The 25,499-nt window shown below is 42.2% G+C and overlaps 1 protein-coding gene across 1 annotated transcript in view; it reads left to right on the top strand.

Moving 5' to 3' along the window:
- LOC146986752 (collagen alpha-1(VII) chain-like) overlaps window positions 1-25,499 on the top strand; it is a 51,827-nt gene that overhangs the window by 8,604 nt on the left and 17,724 nt on the right. Inside the window, exons 8-23 of the mRNA XM_085777828.1 lie at window positions 709-828; window positions 4,720-4,875; window positions 6,190-6,309; window positions 6,937-7,086; window positions 11,088-11,204; window positions 13,741-13,887; window positions 14,035-14,160; window positions 15,016-15,162; window positions 17,213-17,335; window positions 18,432-18,698; window positions 20,249-20,392; window positions 20,508-20,639; window positions 23,214-23,360; window positions 24,048-24,179; window positions 24,268-24,417; window positions 25,267-25,403. Of these exons, the coding sequence (XP_085633954.1) occupies window positions 709-828; window positions 4,720-4,875; window positions 6,190-6,309; window positions 6,937-7,086; window positions 11,088-11,204; window positions 13,741-13,887; window positions 14,035-14,160; window positions 15,016-15,162; window positions 17,213-17,335; window positions 18,432-18,698; window positions 20,249-20,392; window positions 20,508-20,639; window positions 23,214-23,360; window positions 24,048-24,179; window positions 24,268-24,417; window positions 25,267-25,403 (2,315 nt within the window). The remainder of the gene's footprint in view (window positions 1-708; window positions 829-4,719; window positions 4,876-6,189; window positions 6,310-6,936; window positions 7,087-11,087; window positions 11,205-13,740; window positions 13,888-14,034; window positions 14,161-15,015; window positions 15,163-17,212; window positions 17,336-18,431; window positions 18,699-20,248; window positions 20,393-20,507; window positions 20,640-23,213; window positions 23,361-24,047; window positions 24,180-24,267; window positions 24,418-25,266; window positions 25,404-25,499) is intronic.

Genomic DNA, 25,499 nt, shown 5'->3' on the forward strand with positions numbered 1-25,499 from the left:
GTCTGTCAGTCACTCTGCTCTGCTCTGAGCCCAGGAGAAAACTTTCCTTGTATCCTACAGTTTTTATCCAATGAGGAGAGAGAACGGCATGCAGGGCTGTGTGTGCAGCCAAGGAACGCCGTGAATGTGGCGACGTAGGGACGAGGACTGTTATGGTGCGTTCAAGGAAACTCGTATTTTTCCGACCGTGAAGTGGTACCAGTTCGATCTGGTACAAGTTCACGGGTCAGAAGTTACGAGTGGCCGTTATAGTGACTTTCACAGGTAAAACAGGTCGGAGAAACACGAGTGGGTTGCCTGGAACGCTACAAAGTCGTAAGTTGTGACTTGAAGCTGTAATTTACGATTTCAAAAGCCTGCCAGCATTAGCGAAAACGACCGGACCACTTACTTCTGCTTTAATATATGACCAATTCTTAATCCCCAGGGGAAGTGTTTGAATATATACAGGTCATAAATTGTCATCTATACCAAATGTTTGCATTTATTTTAATCGTTTTTTGTTTTGTTTTGCTTTTTTTTTTAATTAAAAATGACACACTAACATTTAAATTCCTAACCATTCAGTGTTACGTTAGTTAAATGGACCAGTATCTGTGCATTTACCCATATTTTTGCGCACATCTGCCAATAATCTTCCAACATCAAATTTTTGTAATACCACGATTAATTGTGAAAACAAGTAATCGTGACTCCTCCTCCTCTCAGGGTCCCTACCAGGTGTGTCCAGTCTCCGTCTGGTCCAGGCCGGGTTCTTCTCTCTGACCGTGGGCTGGGACCAGCCGTCCTCTCCGGTGCAGGGCTACAGACTCACCTACGGGCTCAGAGGTCAGACACACACATTGTTGAGCACGCATCTCACCTGAACTGTGCGTTTGTGTTGGTGTAACTCTTCTATTCTCTTTACAGAAAACTGAGACCTAGTAGTATTATTATTATTTTTTTGGTTTTTAACTTAGTTGATTGAGCTTTTTTCACGACATAGACGTACAGAAACACTCAGGACAGAATCACAACCCCAAAAAGTAAATGAATAAATCATAACAATACAAATAAGACAATGTATGTTAAAGGACAACACCGGGCAAATTCAACTTGCTTGAAGTAAAAAAAACTTCTCGGCGCATGTTTAGTAGCCATCTGACGCTGTCTGTGGAAAAAAATGTACACTTGAAGTAAGTCCAGAGTTGATATTCCTGTGTTTATGACACAAACGGGATCTTCCGACTGCACCTGAACACACCGAGCGTCAACTTGGGTCTTGACTCTGCCAGACTTTGAATTAGATCTAGTTTTACAAACATGTCGGCTTGCTTGAAGTAAATAAACTTCTGGGTTCATGTTTGAGTCTCCATCTGACGCTGTCTGTGGCTTTGAGGGATGGAAAGCAGCAGAACTTCAATCCGCTCCTATTCATCGCTGCCGTGGCGACGCGGGGACAGACACAACTACCGCAAAACAGGAGACATTAAACTGAAAACCTTCAGATTCCTTCTGTTAGACCTAAAATGTTAGGAAAATACATCCCCGAGTTGAATTTGTATATTGTAAAAGAGGACATAATACACATGATAAGAGAGAGAAAATGTTACAAAAAGCAAACAAACAAAGGAAAAACATTAGAAAAGTACAGTACATACTGTACATACGAGTTGTCACCTGAATAAAATGAAGCCAGTGGTTTTCCTAATTACATTGTTTCATGCAGCTGTTTCATGAAAAGTTGCTGCCAAATCTTATAAAATTTTCCAGATGAACCTCCAAGTGCATGTTTCATATAAAATAAAGTCCCTTGATCTATAGTGTGTGGGATGAAGCAATGGCATCTTTCCATTTCAGAGGATTAGGCTGCGGGAAAGCAACGTACAGAAAGCCAGAAAGTCACATTGGGAATTGTGTAAACTGTAAACAACAGACTCCAAAAAGGGGCTGTGATGGGTCAGGGGGGTCAGGGGGCTGTAAACACCTCCAGGACCTCAGAGAGGGTTTTAAACACCGAAGTCCAGTCTGTCGTCAGCTTGGAGCAGCTCCAAAACCTGTGTAAATATGAAGGACAAGTTACAAGATACTAGTTACACAGGGTATCCGCGGGGTCTTGAAAAGTATTAAAAGGTGATAAGTCAATTTTTGGAAAATTAAGACCCTTAATTAAAAAGTATTAAAAAGTATTTTCACGACATTATAAAGTCTTAAATTTTGAAGGTATCCGAGTAGCGAAATGGTACTCGAATACTCGAGTACTCGGATACCGGCTACAGCCCTACTAGAAACAAAATCAATAATTTTTCATAAACTTTGCCTTTGATTTATTATCCCAGCCTATTTTTAATAATCATCATAGTGGTCTAGAGTCTTTATCACAAACTAAAACTGTTAAAGCAGATATCATCGGCACGGCCGTTTCGGCTAATGCTGTGTTCAAGGCAGGCTTTTGAAACCGTAAGTTACAGCTTCAAGTCACAACTACGACTTGGTAGCGTTCCAGGTAACCCGTAGCTCGTGTTTTTACCGTCCTGTTGTCTGTGAAAGTTCCCTATAACGGCCACTCGTAACTTCCGACCCGTGAACTCGTACCAGATCGAACTGGTATGACTTCACAGGAAGGAAAAACACATACGAGTTTCCTTGAACGCACCATGAGTTAGCAGCCCCCGCCCTTGTCAGGCATCAATTGGTCCTCGTGCTACGTCACCACATTCACGCGCATCCCTTGGCTGCACACACAGCCCTTCATGCCGTTCTCTCCCCTCATTGGATAACACTTGTATCCCACAAGGAAAATTTTCTCCTCGGGTTACAGCAGAGCAGAGTGACGGAGAGACTCGTGTTTAGGCTGAAATACTTCATGTAAGTGATTGCTGACGGAAAATAGGACTATTTAGGACTTATATTAACAAAAACATTCCACTGATATCTGCTTTAAGTTAAAAGTGTCATTGATGTAAATGGTTACAGCTTGAAGTGACGGTGAGGTGTTAAAAAATATTGATAAGGTCTTGAAAAAGTCTTAAAAAGGTGTTAAAATTAACTTCAAGATTCCTGTATAAACCCTGTTACAAGACTTAGTATTATCATCATAGCAGAATGAAGGATTGCACTCAGAATAAAGGAGGAGGAGGAGGAGAAGACAGAGCAGAGAGAGTAACAGTCGTCCTGTTGGTGGCAAGTTGGAAACATGTTGAGAATGTGTAGCAGTCGGAGCAGCTGAGTATGAGGAGCATGAACTTTTCTAAAAACCTCAACTCCCTCAGGCTGTGGCTGTCAGTTTGAGCTGTTTATTGCCCAATCATGACCTGAAATATCAAACACATTTTTCATCACCAGCCGTGAAATTAGATTGACAGAGAAAACCTTTACTTCGATCCACAGTTATGTTGTCCTTTACGTTTCTAGAGAGACAGGGTGTGGCTAGGAGATGTCTGGGTGTTTATACCGTGATGATTCAGAGAAGACAAATGGTCCTTGAGGGCTTATATAAATACTTTCTCCCACCAAACATGTAGATGTAGTAGGAGTGCCAGTCTCACATGGAGCTGCTCTTCTGACTCGGCTGGCATGTGTGTGTGTGAGTGTGGGAATATTCAAATGAGGTCTATCCTGTAATGAGGGGGGGCGATGTTTCTACGTGTTTCAGTGTCTGACAGTCTCTCTCAGAAAGCTCAGGACTTATCAAGCTCTTGTATTTTAATGACAGTAGTTTACAGGCTGCTGCCATAAATCCACAGTCCTTTAGGCACTTTTTTTTTTTTACATCTTGTTGTCAGCCACTGTGTTTGCTGACTGAACGTGCGTTAGAGCAGTGGTTATGAAACTTTTTACATCTAGGAGGACCCTAAACTGACACAAATTAGACCATGGACCTCATTGGACAAAATACAAATACAACAAATACCAGAAATACACAGATATTTGTTCTGAGACTGAATAACGTTACTTTCTTAGTAAATGTATGTTCAAATTAGGGCCATTGGCAGGAATTTTTGTGAAATTTCTAGAAAAAAAGTGGCAACATTTCACAAAAAGAAAGTTAAAAAATTTCTAGAAAAAAATGGGTATTGCTCTGATGAAGGTCGCCTGAGACCGAAAGCTTAGCCTTCAATAAAGTGAAATTGCATAGATCCAAGTGTGCGGAGATCTTTTTCTTCAGATAGAAAAAAATCTTTAAAATTTCGCTAAAAAAATGTTTTAAAAATCTTAAAAATTGTGAAATTTATCAAAAAAAAAAAAAGTTCTGAAAAACAGTGATGCGGTTTCTCAAAAAAAAAACATTTAAAAATGTCAAGAAAAATGTTTTTGAAATTCTAGAAAAAATTTGAAAGTTTTGAGAAAAATGTTTTTGAAATTCTAGAAAAAAAAAATTCTCTAAAAAAATGTTTAAAAAATGTTTTAAAAAATGGTGAAATGTATCAAAAAAAAATCTAAAAATTGATGCAATTTTTCAAAATCATTTTTTTCTTAATGTCAAGAAAAAAAAGTTTTAAAATTCTAGAAAAAAATGAGAAAATTTCGAGAAAAAAGTTTTTAAAATTGTAGAAAAAAGTGGTAAAATTTTGAGAAGAAGTTGGGGACCCCCTTGAACCCTCTGAAGGACCCCTGTGGGTCCCCGAACCCCACTTTGAGAACCGCTGCTCTAGAGTGTGATCTTTAGTTGCTGTTTGTGAACTAACTGGTCTGTTGTTGCTCTTCCTCTCCATGTGTGTCGTGTGGTTGGACGAGCAGGCCAGCCGGCCGCCCAGCTGCTGGAACAGTCTCTGTCTGCAGAATCCACATCCGTCACCTTGGAGTCGCTGCAGCCGGACACAGAATACGTCGTCAGCCTCTACCCGCTGTTCCCCCGAAACTCTGCATCTCCATCCGTCCTCAACGCCCGCACATGTGAGTCCACCAGACACGACGTTACACATCTGTACAAGCAGATGTTTGGTACTAGGATTCCCCGTTCGATTACAATCACTGAGGTGTCGATTTGATTACCAACAGATTTTCGATTATTAACGATTATAACATTAAGCCGCACACACATACACCACAAACTTTTTGCACCATTAAAAAAAGAAGTCAGCTGATTATGATAAAGAAAAAGATAAGATAAAGATAAAGATTATTTGCCATTTTTACATTTGTGAAGGTTCATGGGAATTCTTGTGCAGACGACACTCAGAGTATAAACATAAAAGTGTAAAGATACTTTAAGTGCACACAATTTAAAAAAAAAGATGTAAAGAGTAAAAATTACTTAACTTCTCTTTTATTGAGTGAGAGACTTCAGTTCGTGTAGTGTAGATGTTACTTCCAAATTATTATTATTTTTTTTAAATTTTGTTTTCGATGTAGACTTTCACAGTCAAAAAAAGGAAAAAGAAACGAATGTCCATATTCACTTGCAAATAAATGTCCATAGTCTGAGCTTTTTCCTACGGATCAAAGATGCAGCTTTGGAACTTGAAAAATTTAAACAAAAAAATCATCCGTTGTCAACATTAGATAGTCACACGTCATTGGTCGTAAAGCTAAAGCTGACAGGACGTTATGGATGAAGATAAAAACACACTGGAGGTAGAAACATTTTATGATACAACACAAGAGAACAAACAGAAAGTATAAAAGAAAATCAGAGTAATGTTGAACAGCAAATCAATCTGATATTTATGTTACGTCTCACTTTATACACGGCTGTTATCACGTTCCCATGTGAAAAATAATACATTTTTGTAAATGTGATAATCTCATCAAACTGTATAATGATATTGTCTCCTATTGGTTTATAACAGGGTTCAGTATAATTGGTATAAACTAGGGCTGACCTCCAAAAGTCGACTATTCGACGATTCGATTCGGAGGGGTCTGATTCGACTATGAACCTCGTAGTCTAATCTAACCAAGACCATACCATTCTCACTATATGGGGGTGCCCACGGCTGCTGAGCATAAATTGTTACATAGAATGTCTTTTTTCGTTATTTGATACAAAACCTGCAGTACAGGACCGTCAAAGTCACGGTACTCAGAAGTCACTGCAGAACACTCACTGAGTGGCAAAAAGACGAGAGGCAGAGCCGCCAAAGTTTAAAATCAAGGAAGTCTGACAGTCTAACTTTGTCAGCATTTATCATGCATGACCTAACAGAACAGCAAAACATTGTAAACATATGAAAATGTTTGTAATCTTGATGTTTTCCCGTGTGTCAGTGCGTCTGGAGGCAGTGACTCAGCTGTCGGTGGAGACGGAGTCGGAGGGAAGCGTCCGTCTGCGGTGGCGAGGAGTCAGCGGAGCTCGGGCCTACCGGCTGGTCTGGGGACCCTTCACCGGTCAGAACCACAGCAAACACACAAACCAACAACAGCAAACACACAAACTATGTCTGTGAATGAATTAATGAATGAATGAATTTATGTTTATTTACGTGTCATGCACCAATTAAGGCGCCCAGCCTATAAGGACTTATAAGACACATTATCATCATATTTAGACACCAAACAACATCATCAGAGCACAGACAAAACCAAACAAAAACAGAAACCACATGGAATTCACATAAATAATTCACTTTTTCTTAGTGTCCAGGCACTTTTCATGAAAGTAGCTCTAGTAAAGACTTCTTTTCTGAAGAACCATTCCAACTTTACCTCATCATCATCATCAGCCCAAAACAACTCAGGTTTCACATTTTGCATTTTCTGAAACAAAAACTTCCTGTTCTGGCTTCGTCATATAACGGACAATGAAACACAAAATGCAGTTCATCCTCAATTACATTTAGATTACATCATGTGCATAGTCTGAGTAAAACCAACCTACTTCTACTGCCAGAGGGAGAATCCAGCCCTCAACTGGGCACATAAAGATCTCTTGGATCGATCCAGTGGCAAAGTGTGACTTTTCTCTCCTGAGCTGCACAAATATTCTAGTTGTTTTTTACTTTTCTGTTGACGCAGGTCGAGATGTTGAGACGGTGGAGGTTCCCGGTGACAGTGAGTTTCACTCTCTGTCCAGACTGCAGCCCGACACCGAGTACATCGTCACCATCATCCCACTGTACGACGCCAACACCGAGGGGCCGGTGGCCACCGCCAGGTTCAAGATAGGTAGGTGGGATCCAACACCTAGACACAGCTGTGTCTCCATGGGAATCCTGTAGTTTACCTTTATCTACACCTTGTTCTTACTTTTGTGGTGCGTGAATTCAGACAGTCAGTTGCGGTTGTGAACTTACTGGACCTAATGATCTCAACGGTCGCCAACGTCTTTTTTGGACGCTGCTGTCGCCCGTCAACACATCTACCGACTGGTTTTGTTTTATTTCTATTAGTGATAATGAACTTAATGTGCTTTTATTTTTGCTTGTGTGACCACCTGTTTATTGTGAGTTGGAGATAACGCCGCCGCATCAGCCAGCTCCTCTTACGGGTGGAAAACATACAGTAGGCCCACCAGTATGTTGATTTACATATTATATATTATATATTATGGGTGTAAAACACAACACATGTACACACAAATCACGGTTCAGTGCAGGTTCAGTACAACAGACACTAATTGAATGTAAAACTAAAAATCATCTTCTGTTATAAAAGTAAAAAAAAAATAAAATAAAATAACGCATTAGAAGTGTTATAATACCATTAATTAATTCTAGAGGAAAACAACTTGCACTTGACAACTGGTAACTATTATAAAACAAGAAACTAACATTCATGTTGGTTTACACAGTTAATTTAGGCTCGATGCAGGTGGTTACGTGATGTTTCATGTCAAGAGGCTTAAAAGCAGCAGGATAAGTTGTTGCACACAACTTGTCTCTTTCCTTGCACCAGTGACTGACATATCGGGGTGATGCCAACATTTACGCGTTAATGTGTTTGATGCGTTTCTAGCAACGCACCGCGCATCCGTGAAACATCGACCACAGTCTTTGTCCGGTCGACCAGTTGCGAGCCGTCGCCGTTGTGTTTCATCGAGAAGCCAAATGGTGACATGAATGAGACAGGAGGCTGACCGCGAGCCAGTGGCTATAGTAGCCTAGCCTGCCCTACAGTAAAAATGGCACATGAAATAAAAAGAAGAGTAAAGCAACATTTATTTAAGCATCAAAGATGTTCAATCAAACCCACATAGTTTGAAACAACGTTCAAAACACACAGCCAATGTCACAACTAAGCATATAATGTCCGCTAGCTTAATGCTAATGTATAATGTAAAACACCATAGACGGGCTAACAGAAATTAGCCATTCCGCAGCAACCGAGCCATAGCAGTAAAGCTGCTACGTCTTCCTCCCAGGGGAGGAAACGAGCCAAGTAACGTATCCGCACGCTTTTAGAGGTTTACCGCTGGCTGGTTAAATTCTTTTTAGGAGATTAGTGTTAGATTCATTGATGAAATTTAACAACTGTGGCAGTCGCGTTATTAGTTTGTTTGAATGAAAAGTGAGCAGGGCTGCCTCTGTATTTCTATGGGAGTCCTATCGCCACTCTGTTATATCAGTCGCTCTGGTCGGCAGTCGTCGGGGCGGTGTGTGGAGGCCTTTAGTCAACGTAGTGACGCTTCGACACGCACTCCGCCCGCCCCTGAAGGTCCCCTTACCCAGTGGAAACGCAAAGCTGACCATATCCGACCCGAACCGTACCCGTACCGTTCCGTACCGACCCGTACCGTACTGACAGTGGAAACGAGGCTTATGTATGTTTTATGTTCATCTACGTAGCCCAGACGGCGATCATTGAGGGAGGGAAGTGTCCATCGCTCCACACTCAACTTTCTGACCGTTATGAGTGAAACCATCCAGGTTCTTACAGTTCAGTGTGTTCTGATGGACCAGCTTCTCCTCCATCTCCATCTCTGCTTTCTTTTTCCCTCCACTTCCTGTCTCTACGCAGGGCAGGACACAGCAGGAACAAACCGCAAAGAAAATATGGCTTTTTACTGCTGTTTCTTATTTAATAACGTACAAAGGAACCCAGATAAAGATGCTGCTGTGTCTCCATTTGAACTTACACTAACTATTGTTGAGTGTGTAAGTGCGTTTGAGTTTTGTTTGAATGCACTTACACACTCAACAATAGTTTGAATTGAGACACAGCATATACTGTATCTTTATCTGGGTTCCTTTGTACGTCTTTAAATAAGAAACAGCAGTAAAAAGCCATATTTTCTTTGTGGTTGTTCCTGCTGTGTCCTGCCCTGTGTAGAGACAGGAAGTGGAGGGAAACAGAAAGCAGAGATGGAGGAGAAGCTGGTCGACATTCGTCTCTCTGCTGTTTGTCTCCTCTGAAAAAAACCAACACATGTTAGTGTTTAATTCTGTTTTAGGGAACATTTCTAGCACACCTACACACTCATTATACACACACAGCATCTGTGTATCGTGAGTAATACCCATATGGTGTCACTTCTGTTGGCCCCGTGTTGTTTGAACGAAGGCTGAGTCACTGCAGAGCCACTGGTACCGAGCAGAGAGCGCTGGGAACTGGAGGATAAAACTCTTTGTGTTCCCTGGACTCAGATGTATACGCTGCTGCTCAGACTGTAAATCTCTCAGCTTCAGCTTCAGCTCTCGTCTTTGTTCCTGTGTAAACCAGGAGAACTTTGTTGCGTCTGTGGTTTTGTGTTTTCGGTGTCTTGTCGTCTCATATTAGGAAATGTTTTTATGCCTCCGCTGCGGTGACGTGCTTTTCTCCTTTGTCTCCATCTGTCCACACATCTGTCTGTCTGTCTGTACATCTGCATGTGCTATTCTTGTCATGAATGAATTTCCTCAATTATGGTGCAAATATTCCCTTGGACCGGAAGATGAAGAAGCCAGAGGTCTCATCTATTCTGGACATTTAGCTTTTAGAGACAGCGGTCAACTCTCTCCACCTCTTTGCCTGTTTTGGGATCTGGCTAATCACAGCCAAGGTGGAGTCAGTGATACCAGTGTTTCTGATGTGGAAAAGACTTCACATTCACTGCTAAGTGGTTTATTAACTGAGGATGAAAGGGTTCAAAATGATATTAAAAGGAATGGGACACATGTCAGGTTACTGAAACAATGTTCAGTGTTTGAGACTCTTGATTTATACTTTGTATTCCTCTCTTTGCTGTATTACTGTTTTCTCTGCCAAGGAAACACTCTGTTGAAGCACAGAGGCTGTAACTTATGAAGAAAGTTATTTGATCAAAAAGTTTTCTGAAACTTCACATTTAGACGCTCTCTAAATGTGAAGTTAAATTGAAATCTTTTTGGACTGCATTTAATTCTTTGACATGTTTTTTTCCTATTCTGCTATGAGTTTCTATATGTATGCTTCTTTTATTTCCTTTTGCTTATTATTTATTTATTTATTTTTATTATTTTTCTTCCTACAGTAGTTTAGTTTGGTGTGTTGTTGTTTGTCATTAATGCATGACCCGTTTGGTTTGCTTGGTTCAGGATAATTGTCTTATATTTGAACATTTATGCAAGTATGTGTATATTTATGTATGTTTAAAGATTGAGTATGAACTTTTTTGAAATTTTAATATTGTAGCTGTGGACCCCAGGAAGAATAGTCGCTGCTTTAATGGGAATCTATAGTAAACTAAACTAAACTAATCTGTAAGAATATAGGGTAACTCTTTAATATACAGGCCGTTAATCACATGATAATGTCAAGAAATAGCCAAGAAATATTGGTCAATTGCAAGGATTTGGTGGAGAAAAATTCTGGCCTTTCCCAAAAAATTCAAAGCTTGAAAAGCATGTGTAATCTTTTGCCCTTATGAAAAACATGAGACATTACTATGACATTGACTGTTATTTCTGGGCTATTTCTTGACATTACTACGCAATTAACGGCCTATAAATTAAATTGTTACTGAATATAGAAGAAGTGATGATCAGTCAACAGCCAATAACCAGTCAGTTTCAGTTTATTATTCAGTCAGACTTGAAAATATATAAGGATTTTGTGCAGGTTTTTGCTTATGATGTTTAATGGATTCAGCCTCAGGTGGGCCACCTCAGGTGAACCGATGCTTTTGACATCTTAATGGACGACAGCAGAGCTCCTCTCATGACACATTACATAATCCTACATGTTAGTTACGTAACGTGTGTTCTCCACAGAGCGTCAGGAGCAGCAGGTGCTGAGAGCAGCCACCACCGGCCCCTCCTCCATCCGCCTCACCTGGAGGTTGATCCAGTCGTCTCAGGGCTACCGGCTGGAGTGGAGAGAGGGAGAAGGTCAGATCACTCACTCTCACACTCACACGTTCACATACTGGATTAATATGTACCGTAACTCCTCCAACAGCAAGGAGAAGTGCTGTTTTTCACAACCTTGACCTTATTTCTGGCATAAAACCCAGTTGTTTCCTCGCATTGTGGGCCTTGAGAGGTTTTGTTCATTCACAAGAACTTGTAGGAAAATAGAAACAGACCCGACTTCAAACTGAGATTCAGCTTTTATTGACTGAGACCTGGAGCCAGACCCGGTCCAGTACAGAGACCAGCGTCTGGTTGAGACTCAAGTTTTTAAAAAAATCTGTCAGTCCTGCATCTGGGCACATTAAATCTGCGTCTAGATGGAAGCAGTTTAAATTCAGGTGCTAAGGGATGGCTGGGGTCAGACAGGACAAGTTTAGCTTTGTTCAGGGCCCTGGTTTTTGTACAAAAGAGTAATGTACCAACAATTTTACTGCACACTCTTAACTATGCCCTGAAGTCTGTTGTGGTTTTTCAGGTTAATTGACCCAAACCAGCAGATAAAAGCAAATGTCAGGACAGATTCAATAAAGAATACAAGAATAAAACATTTCCATGAACTTGGAGTCAATGTTTTTGTTCCTGAGCTTCCGAAGAAAGTACATGCGCTGGTTGGCTTTTTTGCACACGGCATCGACCTGATGTGTTGGGACTCTGAGGCTTTTATTGGAGGATTTACAGTATATACCACACACATGTCCTCCCACTCACCTGTAAACCTGATGATCCTCCTGCAGGGCCGTTGTATAGGGGAGAAAGGTGATGATAATTCTAGGGGCCCAGCGCCCAGTGGGGCCCATAAAAAACCCCAGTAGTCTAATCTTTGTATGACTGATTTATTCTGCGTAAGACCCTGACTAATACTCATAGGGCCGGATTTACTAAAGGTTTGCGTGTATTAAAACGTGTGCAAACGTGATTGCACGTGCAAACACATGTGGAACCTGATCTACTAACCGGACGCACCGAGGATTGCGTCCCTCATACGGGCAGAATAGCACGTGCGATCCATTTAGCGTGTTTGCCTTGATGAATATGTAAATATGGGCGTTTCAGCCAGAACGTGCAGAATACTGGGAGGAGTAGATGCAAATCGATTTATTTAGCGCGTGCAATACCAAACCAGGAAGAGATTGCGTTGGCTGTTTTTGCGTCTTTATTCACCACGTCTGAAACCATGTACTAACTGATACAACTTCGCCAAAACGTATGCGTTTATTGATTTGATACCTGTCAGAGCCCCGTGATCTTACATCTCTGCATTTCCTCACGTCTGGGTAATTCTCTAACAGTTTTTCAGCCGTGTTAAAACTCTTTTACGCGCCGTTACGCACGGGGCACGTCTGTCCTGCAGTGCGCTCCTCTCCTCTCCTCTCACCTGGCTGCTCAGCTCCGTCTCTCAGTCCCGGTCCCGGACTGAGACACGTCACCGCTGCCTTCACCCGTCTTTGATCCCTCTGGTCAGTGGTCAGAGTGTTTAGATCCGTGTGTCCCACCTGAGCTCTCTATTAATCCACTCGATCATGGGCGGCACACACACACACACACATATTATAGGTGTGTGATTGTCGCTGCAGCTGCTGCCTGTTGGTCACTATATGACGAGTTGGGCCCTGTAGCGATTTGTGTTTATTTATCTAAACAGAGCGCGAGAGAGATGAACACACGTGCTGTCACTGTATGCATCGGATCAAATGTCATTCTGTCCCTTCGTCCATCCAGCTCTCTGTCCACTCTCTCCATGGCGGAAACGATTACGACGCGCAAAACCCTCATTTACATATTGCGGTTTGCACGTGTTTTCATTTAGCGGGTTACTCTTAGTAGATCACCTGTTTTGCGTGCACTAACCAAACACGCAATATTATAGCGGGAGCAAACAATATAGCGCCCACTATCTGGGATCTTAGTAAATCCGGCCCATAGTACACTGTAAAAACTCAACATCTTTTCAAGAATATTTGTCTTATTTCTTGTCCAAATGTCTCATTTCTAGTCAAAACTAATCTCTTTCCACTTAAAATAAGACTCATCACCTAAAAATTAACTTGTTTTTAGATAATTTTCACTTAAATTCACAATAAATAGAAAAATCTGCCAGTGAAAGTAAGTTTTTTGTGCTTGTAAAAAGGAAGAAAAACTTGCTCCACTATCAGATTTTTCTACTTATTCCAAGTGAAAATCTGCTTGAAAGAAGTAAAAAGTGTCTAAAAACAAGCTACTTTTAGATGTGTCTTATTTTAAGTATAATGAGATTTGTTTTGACTAGATATTACATTTTGACTAGAAATAAGGCAAATATTCTTGCTAAGATACTTGAGTTTTTGCAGTGTAATGCTGCATTAGCATCAAAACAAAGAAGGCTAAATAAAAAACGATAATACATACGTAGTCTAAGAAAAAAAAAGGAACAGTTAGGGGGAGGGGCCCACTTTAGCATTCTTTAAGGGGGCCCAGAATTCCTAGCAACGGCCCTGTCCTCCTGATGTCGGGTCGTTGCTCTGTCTGTCTGCAGGAGGCCGAGTCCAGAGCCTGGCGTTCCCCAGAAGCACCAGCAGCTACGAGCTAACTGGCCTTCGTCCCAACACAGAGTACATCATCACCCTGTACACTCTGTACGAGGGTCGGGAGGAGGCCACACCTGTTTCCACCACATCCAGAGGTCGGTGACTCGGCCAGAGGGAACTTTACTCTAAAGTCTGAACTCATCCAGGCTGATTTATGGCTCATCAATAAAACACTGTGGTTGATGCTCTGTTGTTCTGTTTCCTAAATGTTTCCTTCCTGTCTGTTCCCCGTGCTGCTGCAGAGGGGCAGCCGGTGGGCCGCGTGTCCAACCTGAGTGTGGTGGAGTCTCTGGGCAGCACCGTCAGACTGGGATGGATCGGTGTCGCCGGGGCAACGCAATACCGCATCGTTATCCAGAACACCGACGGTACAGTAGCTGCTTCATCACTCTGGTCTCATCTTAAAGGACAATTCTGTGCAAATTCACATCGGGGCTGTATGTTCCTAACATTTTAGGTCTAAAAGAAGGAATCTGAAGATTTTCAGTTTAATTGATCCTGTTTTTGTTTTTTTTAACACTTTATTTGTAATTTTCAGTTATCATATAAAACAATCATATTCTCTGTATTACAAATAACTATAACAAACAGTCCTGACAATAGACAGAGACAGATCAAACCCAAAATCAATGTGACAAACTAGTCATAGACAATAGACAGGCAAAGACAAGAAATGAAGTTCTGCTGTTTAGGCTGTTTCCATCCCTCAAAGCCACAGACAGCGTCAGATGGAGACTCAAACATGCAGCCAGAAGTTTATTGACTTCAAGCAAGCCGACATGTTTGTAAAACTAGATCTAATTCAAAGTCTCCCGGAGTCGAGACCCAAGTTGACGCTCGGTGTGTTCAGGTGCAGTCGGAAGCTCCCGTTTGTGTCATAAACACAGGAATATCAACTCTGGACTTGCTTCAAGTAAATAAACTTCTGGCTGCATGTTTGAGTCTCCATCTGACGCTGTCTGTGGCTTTGAGGGATGGAAACAGCCTAAGCAGCAGAACTTCAATCCGCTCCCATTCATCGCTGCCGTGGCGACGCGGGGACAGACACAACTACCGCAAAACAGGAGGAATTACACTGGAAATCTTCAGATTCCTTCTGTTAGACCTAACATGTTAGGAACATACAGCCCCGAGGTGAATTTGCCCAGAATTGTCCTTTAACGTCCATGACACAGCTGTGAGTAGAAACATGACCGTTGAACATCTGCTTCCTGTCACGTCAGCTGGAACAGAGGAGACTCGGACGATCCCCGGAAACCAGACGACCCTGGACCTCCGAGACCTGACAGTGGGCGTGTCCTATGTCGTCAGCGTGACGGCGCTGGTGGGAGAGAACGAAGGAGACCCGGTTACCGTGACGATCAAACCAGGTGAGTCTTCATGCTGCACCTGTGACTTCTCATTCATCTGTGAGTTTCAGCATCTGGAACCTGACCCCCAGTTTCCTTACCTTACATTATTGGACAAACTGATTAATCAGGTGTGTCTGACCATTGTGACTACTCAGACACACAGCTGGATTAATCAGTTTGTCCAATAATGTAAGACAGGAAATGAAGGAGCTGCCTTAAATTCAGGAAGTAGTGGAGCTGTGCATAGAGCCCATTCACTCCCATTCAGTTTCATGTCTTTTTTCTTACCATCTTTCTTCTACTAAAAGCCTAACTAGGTACGGGAGTTGGACACTAGCATTAGCTATAAAACTCTGTATGCAGAACATCAGTCACATTGACTTGTTTGTAACGAGTGGAAGTGTTACTATCTTAAAGCAGAAGTAAGCGATCCGGTCGTTTTGGCTAATGCTGCGTTCCAGGCAGGCTTTTGAAATCGTAAATTACAGCTTCAAGTCACAACTTACGACTTTGTAGTGTTCCAGGCAACCCACTCATGTTTCTCCGACCTGTTTTACCTGTGAAAGTCACTATAACGGCCACTCGTAACTTCTGACCCATGAACTCGTACCAGATCGAACTGGTACCACTTCACAGGTCGGAAAAACACGAGTTACGAGTTTCCTTGAACGCACCATAACAGTCCTCGTCCCTACGCCACCACATTCACGGCGTCCCTTGGCTGCACACACAGCCCTGCATGCCGTTCTCTCTCCTCATTGGATAAAAACTGTAGGATACGATAAATGTTTTCTCCTGGGCTCAGAGCAGAGCAGAGTGACTGACAGACCCGTGTTTCAGACCAAACACTCTATAGAAGTGATTGCTGTCGGAAGATATAACTATTTAAGACTTATATTAACACAAATATATCACTTACTTCTGCTTTAACCTGCATTGTCCCTATCAAATAAACTAAATTAAATTCAATTAAATTCAATCAGTGCATTTCCACTATGTCTCCGGTCCGTCACAGCTCCACTGATCCGACAGAAAGATGTCTGTTTTTGCCGGATCAAGCAGCCGTCAACACAAATCAGTCCACATCGATTAGATCGCCCCACACAGGAAGTCAAACGCATAGAGCATCCAGTAAATTTCAAAATAAAACACAAAGACAAACTTTCTGATTGTAAATCATCACTTTGTCAACATTAGTTTCAACCGCTGGCACAAGTAACAACTCATCAATCGAGGTGATGAAGCATTTTCTGTGGAATGAGGGAATGAGCTGCCATTAGAAATAAAAATGTCCCCCACACTACCTACTCTTAAATCACGTCTTAAAACGTACCTTTATTCTTTGGCTTTTAACTCAGCATGAGAGTTGTGTGAACTCTTGTTTGTTTTAATCTGTCTGTTCTTTTATGCCTCTTTCTTATTTTCAGTTTTTTATTTATTCCTTTTTGTTTTGTTTTAAATTACTTTTTATCTTTAATTTTAATTCTCATTATGTTTCTCTTAACCATTTTATGCTCTGTGTCCTGTATGTAAATCACTCTGCAGCACTTTCATGTTTTGGAAATGTGCTATATAGATAGAGTGGAGTGGATTGGATCAATCAGTCAAAGCTCACAGGACGTAAAAAACATGACATGAAAAAATATTAATCATGGGAGTGGAAACAAGAACACAAACAGAAAGTAAAAAAAAAATCAACCTCAGAAAGACAAAGTGATCTGTTGTTTACATGTTAATCTCACTTTATTAACGGCTGCTATCACCATAGTTTGTAGTTCCAGTGGGCGAAGGTTTGATACTGTACGTCAAATAGAGCTAAACCGTATCGAGTCGGTCGAAATTAGGGGTTAAATGTTGTTCAACAGATGTATGTTCTTCAGTGTTCCCTATGGATCTGACAGAAGCCAACACCGTTCAACACACAGGGCTACATATCTGCATGTGGATGGTTTCCTGCTGTTTCTGCGTCTCGTTGTTTCCCTAGAAGTGAAACACTGAGACTCCTCAACACTCCTGCTGTTATATAAAGATTCAAACATTGACATTTAGTTGTTCCTTTTCGCTTCAGAGCAAAGCGCCGGACGAGTGACGAACCTCAGGGTGACAAACGCAAACAGCCGGAGGCTTCGAATCGCCTGGTCGGGAGTGACAGGGGCGACGGGGTACAGGGTCACCTGGAGACAGGGCAACAGTGAGTTGATGCTTTATTATTTATCTTTATTTATTTAGTCAGTTCATAGTGTTGTGTTGGATTGTACATGTTGAAGAGTTTTTGGCCTTTGGAAGAAGATAAAAGCAGACACTGAAGTCTCATCTCTTTCCCTCTGTTTCTGGGTGGTCGTCAGTGTTTTATGGTCACGGCATCATCCTGCGTTGTGTTCTCAGATTTCTGATTCAGATTTTATTTTTATTTTTTTTACAGTACATATTGATTAACACTGTCATGTAAATATGTGGGATTGTAGCCAAGTGGCTGATTTCCATCCCCAGTCCCATTGGCAGGTTGATGTTAGACATAAAAACAATGAAGATAAAAGCACAAGAGGCAGGACTACGACTATAGAACAATGCATCACAGTTTAGTTTAGTTTAGTTTATTATTCGGATCCCCATTAGTTGCAGCCAAGCTACAGCTCTTCTTCCTGGGGTCCAACAGTATCAAATATACAGTAAAAAAATACAAAAACAGAAACATTATAAAACTTAAAAACAAAGAAAACAAAAAACAAGTGAGCAATACGCCTCACCTAACAAAACAAAAACAGAGTGAGCGTTTCCACTTCGTTACTGTGCTTTATCCATTTTTTGTTAGTAATTAATCACATACTAATCCATATTACATCCATATCTACATATTATAGTATATGTATACATTATTCCACAATCACTTACACTTCATATCATATTGCATATACATTCATTCTACAGCATACACATTATAATAACACATACGTATATATATCTATAAAAATCATGATAACACCTTGACATCTACACAACATATATGACATGAACAACAGACGTATATTAATTGGCCAAAGAAGTAGTAAGGGGACCAAGAGATTACAGAGCAGTTATGAAGTGCTACAGTGCTAATTAAAGTGCTATTTGCTAAAGAGATGAGTGCAAGATAAAATTTAATCTGGATACACAATGTCCCAATAAAGTGCAGGATTGACTTAAATTGCACTATGATTGCACATGTGGATGTGTGTCTAATATTGCACTAAATGTGTATAGATAAATGTATTGTGTACACACTATTGGTACTCTATTCTCCATCTCAGGTGCTGAACAGTCCCGTCCTCTGGGGCCCGAGGCCACGGCCTACACCATCGACGGGCTGCAGCCGGACGAGGCGCTGGTCATCGGCGTCGCGGCCGTCGTCGGTCAGCGCGTCGGAGAAGTGGTGACTCTGTCGGCTCGGACCAATCCCCACGGCGGCTCGGTGTCTGGCCTCCGCATCATCGACGTCACGGCTCAGAGGATACGCATCACGTGGTCGCCTTCCCCGAGGGCCACGGGCTACAGGATCACCTGGCGCCACGAGAATGGTGAGCAGCGAAAAGATTTTAACACTGAGAAAACTTTTACAGACAAACGATGCAGCCAAACAAGGTGAAGAAAAGATTAAAGTAATTAATAGATTAAGATTCAGATGGCGATCGACTGTCTCTCTTCTGGCCTCATGTCTCTGTAGTTGGCTTCTTTTTCTTTTCTTTTTCTCAGGGAGAAACATACAAAATCATTTTAGCACAATTACATGCACACAAAACGAAAACATGCACTTGCACAAATATATTTTCATCTATTACTCTCCCTTTTCATTTTACATTGTGTAATATAGGAACATTTAAACAATGGATCACACTTACTAATTTTTCAGGATCTATCGACAGCAATTTTCAGTTGCTCCAGTAGGTTAATAGTCTGGTACTTTAAGCCACGTAATAGAAGTACGTAAAGCAGTTCAGGTATCCGTGATCTTATATATCTGATCCATTTTGACCACCATCTCTTAAATTTCTCCGATGTAGTTTTAAAGTGAATGTCAGTCTCTCCATGAAGTAGACCTCATCAACAGTTCCCAGTCTTCCGGTGTCGGAGCGTTGGCTTGGAGCCGTTTCCTTGTTGCAGCTTTCTTCGCTCCAATCAATAATATCTTCATTAGATATTTGTCTGCTATTGATTATGCAGTATGTTTTCTGGGCAAATTGAATCGTAGGCAACTGGACTTGTATTTGTCTGGGAAGACAAATACGCACTAGCTAGACGACTAGTTAGTCGTCTAGCTAGTGTGGACTAGTGAGACTTGTTGCGTACGAACTGATGGAGCCCCTTGGATAAGAGGCAAAACGTCTTCCCAGACAAATACAAGTCCAGTTGCCTATGATTCAATTTGCCCAGAAAAGAACGATGACCTAGCCTAGAAATCTCTCTGCCCCCTAGTGGCAGCAAATCTCTTTGCTCCGTAGGTGGGTCTAGAAACGAGCCATAGGAACTTTTTGAGTCTGGAACACCGTTTGTGTTCACCAATCACAGCGCTCTATCTGTTTAGAGAGTCGTTGGGCGGCTTAACGCCATGACGACATACATTTTAATTGGCTTGTCAGGCTAACGTCATCCTGCTCTTTGCTCTGATTGGTCGTAGCGCTACCCTATTGGTGCAGAGGCAGTTTGAAAGACAGCCTTCATCCCGTCCCCTGGATTGAGCCGAGGTCTACCGCTCGTTGACAGACTAGACATGTTAATGATGTAGTCTGGCTTGGCAGGCTAGCTATGACCTGGATGAATGAGAATATCCATAGACATTATGCAGTATGCAATGCTATGGCACCAAAACACTTTGTATAGTAATTTGAAATGTGTATTCCAGACAATCACGAATGTCATGCCAGTAAGACAAAGGTTTTGGACAATCCCAAAACAAATGATAATAGTTGACTTTATCTGAACCACAAATCCTCCAACAATCTGTTCCACTGCCTTGACGCCTCTTCTGAGCAGCAATCTCATACAATTGTTCCATCTAAACTCCGGCCAGCTGTGTGAAACTGTGTGAAGTTGTGGTTATTTGGCTTCATGTTCATCTCTCTTGGTGCAGGAGTTGAAGCGAGTCGTAGCGTGGCGGCTGACGTGTCCTCCTACACCATCGACGGGCTGCAGGCCGACTCGGCGTACAGCGTTCTGGTTTCTACGCTGAGCGGCTCCAGAGAGGGAAGTCCCACGGCCCTCAACATCAGGACAGGTGCTGCACCCAAACACTCAGATCCACATCAACACCCATTGTTCATGTTGTCTTTTTATTTGGAGAATATACTATATAATAAATGTGAACGTTGCCGTGTGTGTGGTCCTGACAGAGTCGGACCAGTCTGTGGTGGGAACCGTGACGTCGCTGCAGGTCCAGGAGACCAGAGGGGAGGTGGTCCGGGTCACCTGGGTCGGCGTGCAGGGAGCCACGGCTTATCGAGTTTCCTGGAAGAGGACGGACGGTGCGTTTGTTGTGATCTCACAGTTATTTAAAGGGATAGTTCACCCAAAATTGAAATTTCACTCATTATCTCCTCCCCCTCATGTGGACTAAGGGCTGGGAGAAGTTTCAGAGTCCTCCGTGGCTTCTCTGAGTTACAGGGGGTCTCGGCGTAGCAGTGCATGTCCATATGACGGTTGCAAATGGATACCAACTGTCTTCGTAACAAAAAAACACACCAAAAAACATCCAAATACCTCCATGCTGCTCGTATGTAATGTCTGTCTTGTATTGAAGCCCCGAAATGCGAAATTGTCCTGAAAAAAATTAAATAAATCTATATTTCAAGCTTGTTTTGTAGCGGAAGCTTCTCGAAGCTCCTCTTCCCGGTTCGTCAAATTTGGACAAATTGGGAAGAGGATGGACCCTGGCTCGTCCAAATTTGGACGGACCAGGAAGAGAAGCTTCGAGAAGCTTCCGCTACAAAACAAGCTTGAAATATTGACTTATTTAATTTTTTTCGGGACAATTTTGCATTTCGGGGCTTCAATACAAGACGGACATTACATACGAGCAGCATGGAGGTATTTGGATGTTTTTTGGTGTGTCTTTTTGTTACGAAGACAGTTGGTATCCATTTGCAACCGTCATATGGACATGCACTGCTACGCCGAGACCCCCTGTAACTCAGAGAAGCCACGGAGGACTCTGAAACTTCTCCCAGCCCTTAGTCCACATGAGGGGGAGGAGATCATGAGTGAAATTTGCATTTTGGGTGAACTATCCCTTTAAACAGGGTCCTGGAAAACCTGGAAAATGGTTGAGCAACTTTCCATTCATGGAAAACACATGGAAAATGAGAGACAAAGTCAAATGTTCTGGAAAAGCTTGACTATTTAAAGCTCTGTTTGACTTTTTCTGACCCCACTAAGGATTTATTTTCCAAAGAAAATTAGAGACTTTGAGTTGATTCCGGTGTTGGATTGTGATCATGAGTGTTTTCTCTGCTGAGTGACAGATAGAGGAGCGGTCTGGTTTAATAACAAAAACATGTTTTTGTGTTGTTCTATTATAAATTTCTTCAGAATTTCTCAGCGTGTCAGAGTTTGTTCCATAGATGAGTCAGAGCCACAGACTGCAACATCTTTAGATCAGACTTCTGGGGCTGAGAGAGGAAGAAACACAGAAACAAACTGGTTCAATGTACAAAATAAGGTTCAACTGTTGAAAAGAACACTTTACTTCTTCAAAGCAGGAAAGGGACGGGGGATGTGTTGGTGTTTACACTACTCACAGAAAGTTAGGGATGTTCAGCTTTCAGGTGAAATTTCAGGGTGAAGCTAAAATGCGTTCTAACCTTTACAGGTGAACGCAATGTGACCTTCTCTAAACCTTTGAATGCACATGTTCAACTCTTCAATGTTTCAGTATTTTTTGCACAAGTTGCTGTTCTCTGACAAGGAGCTTAAAGGGATAGTTCACCCAAAATTCAAATTTCACTCATTATCTACTCACCCTCATGTGGACTAAGGGCTGGGAGCGTGTGCAGAGTGCAGCGGGGCTCCGTGCAGCACTGCATGTCCATATGACGGTAGCGAACGGAGCTCCACGTCTGTAATGTCCCTCTTGTATTGAAGCCCCGACATGAGAAATTGTTCCGAAAAAAATTAACAAAGCTTAAAATATAGACTTATTTAATTTTTTTCGGAACAATTTCTCATGTCGGGGCTTCAATACAAGAGGGACATTACATACGAGCAGCATGGAGGTATTTGGATGTTTTTTGGTGTGTCTTTTTGTTACGAAGACAGTTGGTATCCATTTGCAACCGTTATATGGACATGCACTGCTACGCCGAGACCCCCTGTAACTCAGAGAAGCCACGGAGGACTCTGAAACTTCTCCCAGCCCTTAGTCCACATGAGGGGGAGGAGATAATGAGTGAAATTTGAATTTTGGGTGAACTATCCCTTTAATGGCAAAATTCACAACAGGAGTTTGATCCATGAATCAACCAGTAAATGTCCTGGTTCAGTTAGAACTGGACTGGTTGAAACAGTCGTCCTCTTCAGGCTGTTCACATTCTGACATCATGAGACCGAGACGACACCTAACAACAAGTGATCAACTGTTCAACCAATCAGCCGTGTAGAGGCCGGTAACTCTGTAACCCAGAACGTCTGGTTTACCCGCCACTGTTGTTGGTTTTTGTTGGCTTTTGTTTCAATAAATAGTTTGAGATGAAGAAACAACCAGTGCTTCTACTGAAATGTTCTACTTTCATGATATAATAATATCACCGTAGCCTGAACTTTTCACATTTTCCATAAATTTCACCTGAAAGCCAATATCCCTAACTTTTTGTGAGTAGTGTATGTGACGTAATAACATGTCGGTCAGACTGCAGCAACTGAAAATGTCCTGGAAAATGATTTCAAGAAAAGAGAGGGAACCCTGTTACACCTTTAAAAAGGAGAATGTATGTCAAAGCCTCTCCTTTCAACAAACGTCCACTGACATATGCATTAAGACAAAGGAGATTTCTGCAGTAATGAGTTACGTGTCTATGTGTCCATGTGTCCTTGTGCTTCTTCAGGTGGAGAAGAAAGAAGCCAGGTGGTTGGAGGAGACGTGACGGCGGTGGACCTGGACCGGCTGGACCCCGGAGCTCAGTACGAGGTGCAGGTCATGGCTCTAGTCCAGAACCGAGAGGGAAGTCCCGTGTCCGTCAGAGTCACCACACGTGAGTCTGAGTCCTTCTCTCCGTATTCACAGTGTTTAAAAAACATGTCGGCTGGATAAATGAAACTCAGACAAATGAACCTGCTCATTTAAAGGGATAGTTCAACATTTTGGCAAATCGCCCCATTGCCATAATCCCTATAGTCATAGCAGTAGGTTCGTTACCTTTATTTGTTCGTTACCTTTAACGCTATGAGATAATAACACAACGTTACCACACAGAGTTGTTTTAGAGGGAAATACAGAGACTGATGATGAAAAACTGTCCCTGAAGGCAACGTGCATCAGCGGTTTTGCATGAATTTCCCTCTAAAACAACTCTGTGTGGTAACGTTGTGTTATTATCTCATAGCGTGGTGAATGTGCAGCTCACAACTTGTCCACCAGAGCGTTGTGGAGTTGTTGGATTGTGTATTTGATGAGTTTGATGAGGGAAACCAAGAAATCCCATAATAAGCCTCCGTAGCGTAGCTCTGAGCAGCTCACGGCTCTGCTCCGCCGTTCTAAAAATAGCTTGCACCGACAATTAAAGGTAACGAACCTACTGCTATGACTATAGGGATTATGGCAATGGGCCAATTTGACTAAATGTTGAACTATCCCTTTAAAGTCTAGTTCTTACTATATGTCTGCTGTCATGTTGAGTGATTTACTGTGTGTGTGTGTGTGTGTGTGTGTGTGTGTGTAGCTGGTGCTCCTGCTCCCACGCTGCCGACCACAACTTTACGCGTGGCCGAGGTTTCCCAGAGTTCTGCTCGGTTGGACTGGATTCCTCTTCCCGGCGCCACGGGATACGTCCTCCGCTGGAGAGACGAGACGGGTGAGACTTTGTTGTGACGTGTTGTTTTAGATTCTTGTTTTCCTGCTCTGCAGTCGTGTCATTGTACCTGTTGTCTGTCCTGTCTCAGATGTGGGCCGCGGCCAGTCCGTCTCGCTGCCCGCCACCTCCACCTCCTACCAGGTGACCGGGCTGCGTCTCGGCCGCCGCTATCGCTTCAGCGTGCAGCCGACCTTCCAGAGCGGACTGGGGACAGAGAGCGCTGTGGATGAACGCACCGGTAACACAGACACCTAAAACATTCATCACCTCACTTCTTCCTTTGTTTTTCTCCAAAATATCTTTATTGAAAAGAAACAATGTCATACTTTCAATCATAAAAACACAATTTCCCTTCCTTTTTTTTTAAAATACATACAGTACATGCATACATACACAGTCACATATACATATACAAACGAAAATTACCCCAAAAAAACAAAGAAAAACACTCTGTTAAGAATGCAGGAGAAAATAATTAGATTAAAGTACAAAATACAACGTTATGAACCAACCGCCCCCACTCAGCTCATCATGAGCAATACACATATATTTAATTGAAAGTACATCTGATACAGGATATATATCCTCTACATACGACTCAAAATACAGAAAATAAACCCAAATATACCATTAGAAACTTCAATAACCCATACATAATATCACTTAAGAATCACTTACTGTATATCAGAATACGCCGAAAAATAATCTCCCACATTACCTCACGGATTTTCATGGATGCGAAAAACGCATTAAATCGAACCTGTTCCGAAAACTTTAATGACGGACGAAAGTTTCGGACTCAGTGTGTAAACATGATCGACACAACATGAGGTCGAATTTATTATTTGACGTGCGGCAATTTCGGACGAAAAAAAACGGACCCAGTGTGCAAAGGCCTTGAGGAACGTCCTGCTAGTGAGGATGTGAAAGTATAATATCCGTATAATATCCTTTTGTGTAGAGTTAAGTGCAAGTGCAGGATCAGGATTTACGAATATATATAATAGAGGGCAAGGCTGCAGATTTCCCTCAGCAACAGTGGACATGAAACTAAACTACACCCTGACTCAGTGTTCTGTGTCCACAGTGTGTGTGGACGGTCGGCTCGACGTGGTGTTTCTGGTGCCGGCGTCCACCGACCGGATCAGCATGGCCAGACCGCTGCGTGAACTCCTCACTAGTGCAGCCGGGTCGCTCAGCACCATCGGACCGCGGGACTCTCAGGTACTCGTCTACACAAGTTATTTATCTTTTGGTTTGTTTTTCGGGGTATTTTTTTCTGACTTAGCTATTGACATTTCAAAATCCCGCTAGAAGCTC

This window comes from Trachurus japonicus, chromosome 5 (assembly GCF_045865225.1).
Source record: "Trachurus japonicus isolate A0001 chromosome 5, Traja_1.0".
Lineage (NCBI taxonomy): Eukaryota > Metazoa > Chordata > Actinopteri > Carangiformes > Carangidae > Trachurus > Trachurus japonicus.